Source organism: Moschus berezovskii, chromosome 13 (assembly GCF_049115385.1).
Source record: "Moschus berezovskii isolate FMDL1 chromosome 13, NW_MosBer_1.0, whole genome shotgun sequence".
In the NCBI taxonomy this organism is placed as follows: Eukaryota; Metazoa; Chordata; class Mammalia; order Artiodactyla; family Moschidae; genus Moschus; species Moschus berezovskii.
This window is the reverse complement of record NC_142472.1, coordinates 12068062-12083460: the sequence shown is the minus strand read 5'-3', so window position 1 is coordinate 12083460 and position 15399 is coordinate 12068062. Positions and strand designations below refer to the sequence as shown.

The 15399-nt window shown below is 46.0% G+C and overlaps 1 protein-coding gene across 2 annotated transcripts in view; it reads left to right on the top strand.

Moving 5' to 3' along the window:
• FARP1 (FERM, ARH/RhoGEF and pleckstrin domain protein 1) overlaps positions 1 to 15399 on the top strand; it is a 323140-nt gene that overhangs the window by 65941 nt on the left and 241800 nt on the right. For both annotated transcript variants that reach the window (XM_055426586.2, XM_055426585.2), the window contains exon 2: positions 9571 to 9766. In XM_055426586.2, the coding sequence (XP_055282561.2) occupies positions 9596 to 9766 (171 nt within the window). In that variant the 5' untranslated portion in view covers positions 9571 to 9595. The remainder of the gene's footprint in view (positions 1 to 9570; positions 9767 to 15399) is intronic.

Below are 15399 nucleotides of genomic sequence, written 5' to 3'. Positions count from 1 at the left end.
GTGTGTGTGTGTTTTAATCCTTTCAACTCTTCTTTTCACTCAAGTGTGTATGTGTGAGTGTGAATGTGTGTGTAATCCTTTCAACTCTTCTTTTCCATCAAGTGTGTGTGTATGTGTGAGTGAGTGTGTGCATGTGTAATCCTTGAAACTCTTCTTTTTCCTCTAAGTTGTCTGTGTGTGTTAGTGTGTGTGTGTAATCTTTCAACTCTTCTTTTCCCTCAAGTGTGTGTGTGAATGTGTGAGTGAGTGTGAGTGTGTGTGTAATCCTTTCAACTATTCTTTTCCCTCAAGTGTGTGTGTGAGTGAGTGTGTGTGTGTAATCCTTTCAACTCTTCTTTTCCCTCGTGTGTGTGTGTGAGTGTGTGCGTGTGTAATCCTTTCAACTCTTCTTTTTCCTCAAGTGTGGGTATGTGTCTGATCCTTTCAACTCTCTTTTCCCTCAAGTGTGTGTGTGTGTGTGTGTGTGTGTGAGTGTGTGTATAATCCTTTCAACTCTTCTCCCTCAAGTGTGTGTGTATGTGAGTGAGTTAGTGTGTGTGTAATCCTTTCAACTCTTCTTTTTCCTCAAGTGTGAGTGTGTGTGTGTAATCCTTTCAAGTCTTTTCTCTCAAGTGTGTGTTTGTGAATGAGTGAGTGTGTGTGTGTTTAATCCTTTCAAATCTTTTTTCTTAAGTGTGTGTGTGAGTGAGTGTGTGCGTGTGTAATCCTTTCAACTCTTTTTTTCCTCAAGTGTGTGTGAGTGTGTGTCTGTAATCCTTTCAACTCTTCTTTTTCCTCAAGTGTGTGTGATCCTTTCAACTCTTCTTTTCCCTCAAGTGTGTGTGTGTGAGTGTGTGTGTGTAATACTTTCAACTCTTCCCTCGTGTGTGTGTGTGAGGGTGAGTGTGTGTGAGTGAGTGTGTGTGATCCTTTCAACTCTTCCCTCAAGTGTGTGTGTGTGTAATCCTTTCAACTCTTCTTTTCCCTCGTGTGTGTGTGTGTGAGTGAGTGTGAGTGTGTGCGTGTGTAATCCTTTCAACTCTTCTTTTTCCTCAAGTGTGTGTGAGTGTGTGTGATCCTTTCAACTCTTCTTTTCCCTCAAGTGTGTGTGTGAATGTGTGAGTGTGTGTGTGTGTGTGTGTGTGATCCTTTCAACTCTTCTTTTCCCTCAAGTGTGTGTATGTGAGTGTGTGAGTGTGTATGTGTGATCCTTTCAACTCTTCTTTTCCTTCAAGTGTGAGTGTGTGTGTGTGTGATCCTTTCAACTCTTCTTTTCCCTCAAGTGTGTGTGTGAGTGTGTGTGTGTGATCCTTTCAACTCTTCTTTTCCCTCAAGTGTGTGTGTGTGTGTGTGTGTGTGATCCTTTCAACTCTTCTTTTCCCTCAAGTGTGTGTGTGTGTGTGAGTGTGTTGTGTGTGATCCTTTCAGCTCTTTTTTTCCTTCAAGTGTGTGTGTGAGTGTGTGAGTGTGTGTGTGGGTGTGTGGGTGTGATCCTTTCAACCCTTCTTTTTCCTCAAGTGTGTGAGTGTGTGTGTGTGATCCTTTCAACTCTTCTTTTCCCTCAAGTGTGTGTGTGAGTGTGAGTGTGTGTGATCCTTTCAACTCTTCTTTTCCCTCAAGTGTGTGTGTGTGTGTGTGTGTGATCCTTTCAACTCTTCTTTTCCCTCAAGTGTGTGTGTGTGTGTGTGTGAGTGTGTGTGTGAGTGTGTGTGTGAGTGTGTGTGTGATCCTTTCAACCCTTCTTTTTCCTCAAGTGTGTGAGTGTGTGTGTGTGATCCTTTCAACTCTTCTTTTCCCTCAAGTGTGTGTGTGAGTGTGAGTGTGTGATCCTTTCAACTCTTCTTTTCCCTCAAGTGTGTGTGTGTGTGTGATCCTTTCAACTCTTCTTTTCCCTCAAGTGTGTGTGTGTGAGTGTGTTGTGTGTGATCCTTTCAGCTCTTTTTTTCCTTCAAATGTGTGTGTGAGTGTGTGTGTGTTAGTGTGAGTGTGTGAGTGTGTTTTTGTGAGTGTGTGTGTGATCCTTTCAACTCTTTTCCCTCAAGTGTGTGTGTGAGTGTGTGTGTGAGTGTGTGTGTGTGAGTGTGTGTGTGTGAGTGTGTGTGATCCTTTCAACTCTTCTTTTCCCTCAAGTGTGTGTGTGAGTGTGTGTGTGATCCTTTCAACTATTCTTTTCCCTCAAGTGTGTGTGTGAGTGTGTGTGTGAGTGTGGGTGAGTGTGTGTGTGTGTGTGTGTTTGTGATCCTTTCAACTCTTCTTTTCCCTCTAGTGTGTGTGTGTGTGTGAGTGTGTGTGTGTTGTGTGTGATCCTTTCAGCTCTTCTTTTCCTTCAAGTGTGTGTGAGTGTGTGTGTGAGTGTTGTGTGTGATCCTTTCAACCCTTCTTTTTCCTCAAGTGTGTGAGTGTGTGTGTGTGTGATCCTTTCAACTCTTCTTTTCCCTCAAGTGTTTGTTTGTGTGAGTATGTGTGTGTGAGTGTGTGAGTGTGAGTGTGTGTGATCCTTTCAACTCTTTTCCCTCAAGTGTGTGTGTGAGTGTGTGTGTGAGATCCTTTCAACTCTTCTTTTCCCTCAAGTGTGTGTGTGTGTGTGTGTGTGTGAGTGTGTGTGTGTGATCCTTTCAACTCTTCTTTTCCCTCAAGTGTGTCTGTGAGTGTGTGTGTGAGTGAGTGTGTGTGTGAGATCCTTTCAACTCTTCTTTTCCCTCGTGTGTGTGTGTGAGTGTGGGTGTGTGTGAGTGATCCTTTCAACTCTTCTTTTCCCTCAAGTGTGTGTGTGAGTGTGTGTGTGTGAGTGTGAGTGTGTGTGATCCTTTCAACTCTTCTTTTCCCTCAAGTGTGTGTGTGAGTGTGTGTGTGTGTGATCCTTTCAACTCTTCTTTTCCCTCAAGAGTGTGTGAGTGTGAGTGTGTGTGTGTGTGATCCTTTCAACCCTTCTTTTTCCTCAAGGTTGCAGAGACTGGTTGTGCTCCTAGTTGGAGCTCTCTTTTTCGCCTTGCCTTGGCAACAGGCTGCTTCCTGCTAATGTGTCTTACCCGTACAGTGTCTCCTTTAGTTTGACCTTTCCTGCTTCTGGAAATCTCGCACCACACCGTGCCCAGGAAAGCTTTTAGTGCTACCTGCACATCTGTTGCCCTTTCCAGAAAGTTACTGCTGGATTTGTTGCTGGATACCCTCATTATTTGGGCAGCATGGCTCTGCAGGCCTGGACAGCCTCTCCAAGCGTTTTTCTTCTCCTCTGTCTGGGCTTCCCTGCAGTTGGGTAACCCCACCTCCTGTTGCGGGGTTGAGGGTTACAGATGTCTTCCCATTTCCTCTGGGATGCAGTTTGCATTTTCGTGTTCCTCGTTGCTTTTGGGTGAATTCCAAGAGGAAGTCTTTAAGCCAAGCGATTGTAACAAGACAGTTCGAGTTTTTTATCTTTTCTTTGCCAGCTAAAATCTTCACTGCTTTCTTTGTTGTAGTCGTTACTGCCTTTAAAATAACTTTTCGAAAAGACCTAAAGAAGAAAGTAGTTTCACAGACAACTCTGTACTCTGAGGTCTGAAATGATCGCGTTAGTAATAACATGCCACAAGGAAAGAAATACTAGTCTTTTTTACCTTGATGATTTATCTTTAGGAATTCAGAAGTTGGAAGAAGTTACGGTAAAGTCAGAATCAAGCATGGGTTGCGGCCTTCAGGCTTGTTAGATGTGTTTGTAGAAGGCTGTTTTATTACTGGACTTACCAGTTTTGCTATCCTGCCTCAGTTATGGTTACCCATTCATGCCTTGCCAGTGTTCCTCAGATATTCCCTTGACATTCTTAGGCTGCTCAGCTCAAAACTCTTGGCTGGATTTATGTTTGAGTTAAACAGCACTTTCCATGTACAGCAACAATCTGCCTGCAAGTATCAAAACAGAAAGTGTGACAGGCTTTGTTGAAACATTAATATCCAGAAGTAGAAATAATCCAGGCATGAGGTCATTTAAAGACTAAAGATAAAGGAAGTTAAGGTACTGTCTATTAAGTCAGTAGCTCAATTTAATTTTTAAATGCCAAGCTGTTAAAAATTACAGTGTTTACCTGGGGATCTTGGGCCAGTGTGGAGAGAAAGGGTCCCATTTAGAGGATGGGAGCCTTGCTCTTTGCTTAGGTCGGACACAGAGCAAATGTGTCTGGAACTCCTTTGCTGTCGGGTGACGTGAGAGGAGCCTTTGCTCCCTCTCTAGCTGCACATTAGAGCCATAGCCAGACCTGTCCTGCTCTGACTTAGCAATGGGAAGCCGTGTGCTCAGGCTTGGTACCAGTGATTGAGGGCAGGGCCTGTCCGCTCTGATGGAGTGCAGGGAACAGAAGGTGAGATTGGAGATGGGCAGCGGAGGATGCTTCCAGAGGCTTGGAGCTATCATTGCCAGAGCAGGCAAGAGTGCAAGGAGGAGGCTGGCCATGGAGGAGGAGAACTGGACTGATGTCAGTTTTTTCCGGCAGTTGTGTTTATTTTTAACCATGAGAAAAAATTTAGAAAACATGTAGGGGAGTAATTTTGCCTGCTTTGTGAAGATTATTTTAAACACAGTGATGTCGTAATTAATTAGATCTATGCCACCCACATGTATGGATGTGAAAGTTGGACTGTGAAGAAAGCTGAGCGCCGAAGAATTGATGCTTTTGAACTGTGGTGCTGGAGAAGACTCTTGAGAGTCCCTTGGATTGCAAGGAGATCCAACCAGTCCATCCTAAAGGAGATCAGTCCTGAATATTCATTGGAAGGACTGATGTGGAAGCTGAAACTCCAATACTTTGGCCACCTCATGCGAAGAGTTGACTCACTGGAAAAGAGACTGATGCTGGGAAGGATTGGGGGGCGGGAGGAGACGGAGACGACAGAGAATGAGATGGCTGGATGGCATCACTGACTCGATGGGGGTGGGTTTGGGTGAACTCCGGGAGTTGGTGATGGACAGGGAGGCCTGGCGTGCTGTGATTCATGGTGTCGCAAAGAGTCGGACATGACTGAGCGACTGAACTGAACTGATGCCACCCACATGTGATTCATTGAACCAGTGTAGGTGATCTGTTTCACTTCGGTGTAAAGTACATGAGCAAAGCCTAGTTGTCTTTCTTAAGACTGCTGCTGCTGCTAAGTCACTTCAGTCGTGTCCGACTCTGTGTGACCCCATAGACGGAAGCCCACCAGGCTCCGCCATCCCTGGGATTCTCCAGGCAAGAGCACTGGAGTGGGTTGCCATTTCCTTCTCCAATGTGTGAAAGTGGAAAGTGAAAGTGAAGTCGCTCAGTCGTGTCCCCGACCCTTAGCGACCCCACGGACTGCAGCCTACCAGGCTCCTCCATCCATGGGATTTTCTAGGCAAGAATACTGGAGTGGCTTGCCATTGCCGGAGATGATTAAACAAAGATAATCACATAACTAAAACAGTTTGGGATTATGTTCTTTTAAAAAAACTTGGGACAGAAATTAGAAAGTGGCTTATGTGGCAGACCTGTGGAATCAGACCTGGCCATTCGAAAAAGAAGCAGGTCTCAAAAGGCTTGTCCTTAAATAGTGTGACCTTGATACTGAAGTCCAACCTCAAAGGATTCTAGAGGAGTGAATAATAAGGTCTAACAGGCTTTGGTGGTAAGTTGGTGGGGAAAGTGAACACGGGAAAAACATTCAGTCAGTTCAGTTCAGTCGCTCAGTCCTGCCCGACTCTTTGTGACCTCATGAATCACAGCACGCCAGGGCTCCCTGTCCATCATCAACTCCCGGAGTTCACTCAAACTCATGTCCACAGAGTCGGTGATGCCATCCAGCCATCTCTGTCGTCCCCATCTCCTCCCACCCCCAAACCTTCCCAGCATCAGAGTCTTTTCTAGTGAGTCAACTCGTCACATGAGGTGGCCAAAGTATTGGAGCTTCAGCTTTAGCATCAGTCCTTCCAATGAACACCCAGGATTGATCTCCTTTAGAATGGACTGGTTGGATCTCCTTGCAGTCCAAGGGACTCTCAAGAGTCTTCTCCAACACCACAGTTCAAAAGCATCAATTCTTCAGTGATCAACTTTCTTCACAGTCCAACTCTCACATCTATACATGACCACGGGAAAAACCATAGCCTTGACTAGACGGACCTTTGTTGGCAAAGTAACGTCTCTGCTTTTTAATATGCTGTCTAGGTTGGTCATAACTTTCCTTCCAAGGAGCAAGCGTCTTTTAATTTCATGGCTGCAATCAGCATCTGCAGTGATTTTTGGAGCCCAAAAAAACAAAGTCTGACACTGTTTCCACTGTTTTTCCATGTCTTTCCCATGAAGTGATGGGACCAGATGCCATGATCTTAGTTTTCTGAATGTTGAGCTTCAAGCCAACTTTTTCACTCTCCTCTTTCACTTTCATCAAGAGGCTTTTGAGTTCCTCTTCACTTTCTGCCATAAGGGTAGTGTCATCTGCATATCTGAGGTTATTGATATTTCTCCCGGCAATCTTGATTCCAGCTTGTGCTTCTTCCAGCCCAGTGTTCCTCATGATGTACTCTGCATATAAGTTAAATGAGCAGGGTGACAGTATACAACCTTGATGTACTCCTTTTCCTATTTGGAACCAGTCTGTTGTTCCATGTCCAGTTCTAACTGTTGCTTCCTGACCTGCATACGGGAAAAACATTACTAAGTAGTAAATGATGTGTCCTGGTTGGTGGTCAGACTCTCTCCCTGTCCAGTTAAAGGGTGTGTCTTTTTAGGCCAAAGTGGTTTGAGTCAATGACCCAGCTTATTGAGTGACTCCACAGTTTCTAATCTGTTGGCCTCTAGGCCAATCCTCTGTGTCACTGTGGGAAAGTTCAAGGTTCACGGAGAGGAAGGGAGAGGTTTCCATAAGGAATTTAGTGGAAAGCTCCTGGGAACCTAGCTTACCTTTCAGGAGAAAGAAGAGCCTTGGGCAAGAAGAACCTGCAAAATAAGCATGGTTTATCCTGAGAAGGGTGCCTTGTTTACAACTGTGTGAAACAGAGCTCTGAGGTCCACACCTCTCCCCACAGGTGGCCATGAGTGTCCCTTCTGTGACTCTGTGTCACTGAGACAGAGGGTCACTCTTTCTCTGCCTCTTCTCCATGGACCCTTGTGTGAATTTACTGCATACCAAAGGCCTGCAGGCCAGGTGTCTTATCAGAGATTTATTTTCTCTCAGTCCTGGAGGCTGGAAGTTTAGATCAAGGTGTTGGCGAGATTGGTTCTCCTGAGGCCACCTTCTTTCTGTGTCCTCACGTGGCCTTTCCTTTGTGCATCCCTGGTGTCTCTTTGTCCAATATTTCTCCTCTTATAAGGACGCCAGTCGAATTGGGTGATGTTGTTCAGTTGCTAAATAATGTCTGACTTTTTGTGACCCCATGGACTGCAGCACAGCAGGCTTCCCTGTCCTTCACTATCTCCCAGAGTTTGCTCAGATTCATGTCCATTGAGTTGGTGATGCCATCTAACCATCTCATCCTCTGCCTCCCTCTTCCTTAATGACTTTTTTTAACTCAGTCACCTCTTCTAAGTCTCCTCCCTCCAAATACACATTCTGAGTTTCCTGGGGTTAGGACTTCAACATAAGAATTTGGGGTGGGAGAGGTGCGCAGTTCAGTCCCTAATAACCCCCATGGTTGGGTCTGTTTGTTCTTTCTGCTTTTTCATTGCCATGTTCCACCCACCCCCCTCCCTCCACACCCCCTTCATATTCTCTCTCACCCTGGCTTACACTTCTACAGCGACATGGACTCTGAACCCACAGCCCCAATTCAGCTCCTCCTCCCCTACAGCTTACTGGATATCCGTCCTTTCATAACCCTCAACAGTGACCCCAGTCACACACACACACCTTCCCCTCCCACTTCTTCCCTTCTGTCCTGACTTAAAACTTGCTGTTCATTGTTAAACTTTAATCTCCTTCTTCCCAGGGGCTCACTGCTTACAACATCAGGTTAATCTTGCCATGAACAAGCGTTTTATAGCATCGTCTTTTTCTTTCCATCACCACTGTTCAAGTTATCCCCTCAAGCTCAGATGGTTGCAGTAGCTCTGTCACTGGTCTATCTCAGTCCCCGCCAGCTCGTCTCTCTTTCCAAACCATTAGTATGTTATCATCTTCAGGTTCATTTTTCTCATGTTGTACTTTTGTTGTGTCATTATTCAGTGACTCCCAGCAGGGTGAAGACCATATTTCTCAGCTAGGCTTTTTGATGTCCTTTGTGGTCTGATTCCAACCTAGTTTCCAAATGCATCTTTAACTCTGCGGCAGTGAGAGTCACTCATTTTCCTGAATGCCTCCTGATTTCTGTCCCGTGGCTTTCTTTGTGCTGTTCTACTTCCCTGGAATTCCTTCTCCTTGTGTGTTTCTGTCTCTTTCCAAGTATTACTCAACATTTGAGACTCAACTGAGTTTAGCTCTTACCTTCTGGATGGTGGAGAAGAGAGCTTTGTCAATACCGTAATATGTAGGATGGTTTCCTGGAAAAGGGGGAACAATTGAGGGAAGGGTGTGGCAGGAAAGAAATTAATTAGGAGGTAATTGACATAGAAACCAACAAGAAATTGGATGAAAAGACCCCATCTAGTCAAGGCTATGGTTTTTCCAGTGGTCATGTATGGATGTGAGAGTTGGACTGTGAAGAAAGCTGATCGCCGAAGAATTGATGCTTTTGAACTGTGGTGTTGGAGAAGACTCTTGAGAGTCCCTTGGACTGCAAAGAGATCCAACCAGTCCATTCTAAAGGAGATCAGTCCTGGGTGTTCATTGGAAGGACTGATGCTGAAGCTGAAACTCCAATACTTTGGCCACCTCATGTGATGAGTTGACTCACTGGAAAAGACTGATGCTGGGAGGGATTGGGGGCAGGAGGAGAAGGGGACGACAGAGAATGAGATGGCTGGATGGCATCACCGACTCGATGGGGGTGGGTTTGAGTGAACTCCGGGAGTTGGTGATGGACAGGGAGGCCTGGCGTGCTGTGATTCATGGAGTCGCAAAGAGTCGGACATGACTGAGCTGAATGTCACCTGTGTTTGTGCAAGTGCCTGTTTAGTTTCTTCAACCAGATTGTAAGCTTGGGAGTCACAAGATACGTTTTTTCTGTCTTGCTAATATCTGCATTGCTTGGTCTGCTCCTGGATCCATAAAAGATAACTAATGATGCTAATCATATGGATTAGGTACTGCTCATTATCTTCCCAGCAGACTGGAAATGTGTGATGAGTGGTACCTGACTCCTTGTAGAGCCTGAATAATAATAATAATGATAATACGTAGAACACAGTCTATCGTGTGAATAATTATGAGCTGAGTGTAAAACTAGAAAAGGATAAGCTATGTAAAAATATGCAAAGAAATAAAATATGCTCAAATATTAGCATGCCTGTGTGGCTAAAGGTGACATTGTTCTTGAATGAACTGAAGCCTCAGCAGGTGATTGCTGCCCCAGGGAGGTGGGGGGCTTACCGGCCCTCTTGTGCTTCCCGGGTTGGGTGGGAGGGGGTCAATTCCTACATTGAAGGGCAGAGATGACAAATGTTACTGAAGTGGTCTCCGTGAGTCTTCTCTTCTGATGTATCTTTCTTCTCCCTCTGATTCCGGTAGATACTGTATATAATCTGCTTTCATCATGGGAGAGATAGAGCAGAGGCCAACTCCAGGATCAAGACTGGGGGCCCCAGAGAATTCGGGGATCAGTACGTTGGAACATGGACAGAAGCCGCCCCCAACACCTTCAGGAAAACTCATGTCCATCAAGATCCAGATGCTGGATGATACCCAGGAGGCCTTTGAAGTTCCGGTGAGTTGGGGGCAGCCTTCGACGTGGGGGCGCTCATCTCTCAGTCCTGCTTTGCGGCAATGCACAGTGGCAGGAAGGTGGCCTGTGTATTCAGCAGCCTTCTTCCCACCCTCACCGTGCTCCTCGGTTCCTTCTGGTTCCATCCGAGCTATGGATTTTTCGGATTGATGTGTGTTGATTTTTGATTGCGTGCACCGAGTACAAGTGATATCAGTGGGTGTGTCACTTGAGTTTTACTCTGACTTTTCATATACTGAGACACGTGTGTATGTGCCTATGTGTGTGTTACATATTTTTTTGAGTTGGAGGGAATTGTGGTTTCAATCTCAGTTTAATTTCCTTTTTTGTTGTTCAGTCACTCAGTCATGTCCGACTCTTTGTGACTCCGTGGACTGCAGCACGCCAGGCTTCCCTGTTCTTCACCATCTCCCGGAGGTTGCTCAGATTCACGTCCATTGAGTCGGTGATGCCACCCAACCGTCTCATCCTCTGCTGCCCCCTTCCCTTCCTGCCCTCAATCTTTCCCAGCATCAGGGTCTTTTCCAATGAGGTGGCTGTTCGTATCAAGTGGCCAAAGTATTGGAGCTTTAGCACCAGTCCTTCCAATGAATATTCAGGGTTGATTTCCTTTAGGATTGACTTGTTTGATGTCCTTGTGAAAGTTGCTCAGTCGTGTCCGACTCTTTGCGACCCCATGGACCATACAGTCCATGGACTTCTCCAGGCCAGAATACTGGAGTGGGTAGCCTTTGTCTTCTCCAGGGGATCTTCCCAACCCAGGGATCGACCTTTGCTTCCAAGCAGTTCCTCTAAACATCAGTGCATGTGTGTGGGCACTCCAGTTCTCTGTGGCAAGAAAAGTCAAAGAGCTGAATGGGTGTTCTGACATCAGGAGAGAACTTGCTGACCGTGTTTGTGGGAAAAGAAAAACCCTGAACCCAGCCTATAGTCCGGCAGCCCTAGAATTGAAGAGACCCCCATCCCAGGGGCTGGGGGAGGACAAAAGAGGTGTCCAGGAGGCAGGCAGAGATGAAGAACAGCAGCCTCGCCTTGTTCATCAGCTGGAGCTGCACTCGGAACCTCTGCCCTGCCGCCCTTTCCCCACTTTTCCCATCCTTCTCCTCAATCTCCTCTTGAAATCCCACTCCTGTTCGAGGCTCAGGAACCAGCACCAGTTACGTGCAGGTAGAGGACCTCTTCAGTGGCAGGGAGAGTCCGGACGTGTGTTCACCTCTGTACAGCGCTGGTGGCACTTTTCTCAAGAGTTAATTAGCATCCGTAGAAGTCACAGCACACTCTGGCTTTTCCCTGTGTTCTCTCTTGGGCACTAAACACCGTATCTCTTGCTGCTTACGTGTGGGGGTGAAAAATAACTCTTGAATTCCCAACAGCCCAATTGTAAACAAACTTTGGGAACATAACCTGTTTTTAAAGTGGAGACAATCCGTCTATTATTCCTGTTGGCTAGAGCAACTAAAATTTTAACAGTTGGCATTAACGTCTGCAACCCATCATTTAATCGTTTATGTGATATGAGTCACTCAGTCGTATTCATTTCCAAGACTATTGTTCCAGAAGTGTGAATTACCATTAAGTGTCTCAGGGAAGACAAACCTCAGAAGAGCTATGTTTAAACCTGCCAATTTATCACACACTGCAAACGACCTTTGTATCTTTTTAATTTTCTTGTTGTGGAATTCCTATCTCTTCAAGGACTTGGGAACTTCATATTCTGAGGAACAGAGTCGCTGCTTATTTCCTGAAATTGTAAAAAATAGAGGGGCACACCTGCCAGCCTGGTAGACCTTCTGGAACACATCCCACCCACTTCCCCCCCGCCTCTCCCCCACTTTCTTCTTGTTGCAAGACTGGTTTGGTGAGGTATTTGGTTTCAGTGTTTCTCCTTTGCTACTGTTAAGGACTTCTGAGCCCAAATCTCTAGCAGTATGTTCTTTTATATGGTATTCCCGTATATGGGTTTGGACCAAAGGGCCATCAAACACTGCTGTTATGTACACAGGGAGCATTGTATGTATTTATTTGCAATTCTTGTTTCCTTGAAGCAGAGAATGTCAAAACTCCATTCCTAGCTACTGTTTAGCTAGGAACTAGATAGGAACTCTCTGCCTAAGAAAATAGGAATAGAAGTTTGTTTGCATCTTTTAAAATGATTTTACTTGATAATTTCTGATGTCCATGCTTTGCATTTATAACTCCTCTGCGTGGAAGGTTTCTTATACCACCTCCCCCCTGCCCCATAAACTCCTATGTACCCTTAGAGGCCCTCTCAGTTTTACCCAGATGCTAACTTCTTGAGACAGTAGGTGGGACTTTTTCTTCCCTCCTTCAGACCTCTTCACTCATAGGTATGTCAGGGTGGAGCTGGACCACTGAGATTTAAATCGCAGCTTCTCCTACCTACTCACTGATCACCTTGGGAAAGGTACTTAATCCCTCTATCTCAGTTTTCTCCTTTGAAAAATGAGGCTCATCATAAACCCTACCTCATTTCATGAGAACAAAAGAGTTGATACAAATGAACAACTCTTGGCACATACAAAGAGCTTGGAATGTAATATGATTGATGTTGTTGCTGTTCAGTTACTCAGTCGTGTCTGACTCTTTGTGACCCCATGGACTGCAGCATACCAGGCTTCCCTGTCCTTCACCATCTCCTGGAGTTTGCTCAAACTCATGTCCACTGAGTTGGTGATGCCATCCAGCCATCATCCTCTCTCATCCCCTTCTTCTCCTGCCCTCAATATTTCCCAGGATCAGGGTCTTTTACTATGAGTCAGCTCTTCACATCAGGTGGCCAAAGTCTTGGAGCTTCAACATCAGTCCTCCAATGAATATTCATGGTTGATTTCCTTTAGGGTTGACTGGTTTGATCCCCTTGTTGGCCAAGGGACTCTCAAGAGTCTTCTCCAGCACCACAGTTCAAAAGCATCAGTTCTTAGGTTCTCAGCTTTCTTTATGGTCCAGCTCTCACATCCATATGTGACTATTGGAAAAACCATAGTTTTCACTATTTGGACCTTGGCAGCAGAGTGATGTCTCTGCTTTTTAAGATGCTGTCTAGGTTGGTCATAGCTTTTCTTCCAAGGAGCAAACATCTTTTAATTTCATGGCTGCGGTCACTGTCTGCAGTGATTTTGGAGGCCTTACCCATTCACTGCTGGCTGCTTTGGCCTGGGTCCTGCCTTTGCTGCCTCATCTCCAGCACCTAGCACCGCGCCTTGTGTGTACTATGTGCTCATTAAAAGTTTCAATATTAGGGTGAGTTGATCTGACAAGTAGAATTCATGTTATTGTTAGTTTTCCACATGCCTCATCCATTCATGTTTAATTTTTAAAAATCTTAATTCGTGTTGGGTCAGAATGTTCCTTCTCAACTCATAGGCAGCAGATGTTTTCCATAACTGCCTGTAGAAAGTCAGCAATCAGCATTTTTATTGACTGTGCTGATTCTAAATTGCTACCTTGTGGTCTTTAAGAAGAGAACCGGCCAGGACTCTTCTGCAGCTGGGAGGCAGCAGGCTGGCCGTGGTGACTCAAGCGCTGTGCTTGCGATTAGAGAGGAGGGACTAGGATTGCAAGAGACGCAGCTTCCCACAACTGCTCTTAAACCTTGCTCTAAAACTTCCTGTTGTGAATTCATGGAGGCCAGGTGTCGCAGCCCCCCTCACGCACACCCTCGCACGCTCCTTGGATTGGGCGCCCCATGAATGCTAGTTCACATTCGTCACACTGATGGGCAGGCACTTGGCTGGAAGTCACTACCATTCCCTTTGGGGAACATTCCTCCATGAACCACATCGTTCCCTAGGGGACTGAGTTTCCTGGGTCTTTTCCTGATGCATTAATTTCAGAGGATGGATGGAGGCAAAGTCATCATTTTAAAATAAATGTTCCCCAAACTCTTCTTGGCCCAGATAACCACACCAATCTGCCTCATTACTTACAGCCTCGAATGAAGTCTTATCAAAGAGTTTAATCCTTTGAGAGGTCTGGGCATGGAGCATCAGATTTTGCTACTCCATGGCTCATTCTCCCGGTCACCTTTGCTCTTAAACTTGGACGGTCTTTTTAGGTATTTTTTCTACAGAGTTGAAAGTTCAAATGCAATATTTATAGTAAATTCTTCCAGGATGTTTTATCGTCTTTATGTGGAAAATGCTGTGCAGAGAAGCCTCACCCTGTGGCTTGTGGTATCTGCAGTGTTCCTTTCCAACGAGAGGTTATACCTCAAGGTGACTTGTGTGGATCTGAAAGGGTTAAACGACTCCTTCCCCCCGCCCCCGCCAAGAGGGTTCCTACCCCCCAAGAAGATTCCTGAGAAGGTTTTGTGTGTCCTGTCCTCATGACCCTGCTGGTAAACAAAATGCTGTTCCTACTGGCGTTTGTAGGATGAACCAGATGGCTTCTTCCCCCAAGTGTTTATTCAGTTGATGAGTTTTCATTATCAAGGCCGCTCTAGGAGGAGCAGAGAAGAGTAGAGGCACTGAAACGGAGCCACGTTTTGCTGCTTTTGAGCAGCCCTGGGAACCTGGCCTGGAAAAGATGCTCACGGGTGATGGGAAGACCCCTGGCCTGTGTTGAAGAGTCACTGCAGCGCGGGTGCAGGGCGCTTCGTGTCAGCCACCGCCATCCCAGGGGGCTGATCATCCTGCCCTTGTTGGTGTTTTGTCGAGGCTTTCCTTAGAAGCCTTTCCAGCTCCCAGGTGCCTGAGGATAAAGTGTGGGTTTCTTAGTTTGGGGAGGCTGGGAGAGAGGTGGATGGCCGAGTGCTCCCGTGACTTTTTCCTTACTCTCCACCATCCTCTGCGTTAGCATCTCAAACTGGAAAATTCTCTTGACTTGCTTATTATGCTTAGTTTTGACTTCCTGCAGGTGGAATGGGAGCTCTGTGGGGGCCTGGTCCCTTTGGTTCTTGTTTGTCCTTGTATTCGGTTCCTCCGCAGTGCCTCAGACTGATGCCATAACCTGTGACTGCCTGCCCACCCCTCTGTTCATTCCTGTGCATCTCACGGATGAGGAAGGCTGGGTGGTGCTGCCATCTCTTTAAGATGACGGGGAACCCCTGGGGAATTCTTCGAGCCACCCTCACATTTGTGTGGTGCTGGGATAGCACTTGAATTGGAACCCAGCCCTCATGACCCCAACTTTATCCGCCTTCCCTCGCCCTGAGCTGCTGCCTCGTGTAAGATCTGTGGGCTTCCGCTGTCTTGCCTTATTGGATGTTTCCAAACATGCCTCTAAGGCTCCTTTCAGACTCTCATCTTCCAGCTGCTCTGGTTCCTTTCCTATTTGTAAACACCGCCCAACATCCACCAACAAATTTGTCAAGATCCCCCAACCATCCAGGCCTCTCCCCAGGGCTCCTGGTGGGGGTCATCTCTGTCTTAAACTACTAGTCCATACCTCTAATTAGACTTGGAATCAGAAGCTCTAATCTTGTTTCTGCCTCTAATTATAACCCTACTGAGACTCAGTTTCTTTATCTGCAAAATGAAGAGTTTGGTTCAGATGATAATCCACGCCTTTTCCCCCCTCCCTTTCTTTTTTTTGAAAGTTGGCACCTTGCATTGACATCTTCTGTTGATGAATTACCTCTCCATGATTATGTTTGT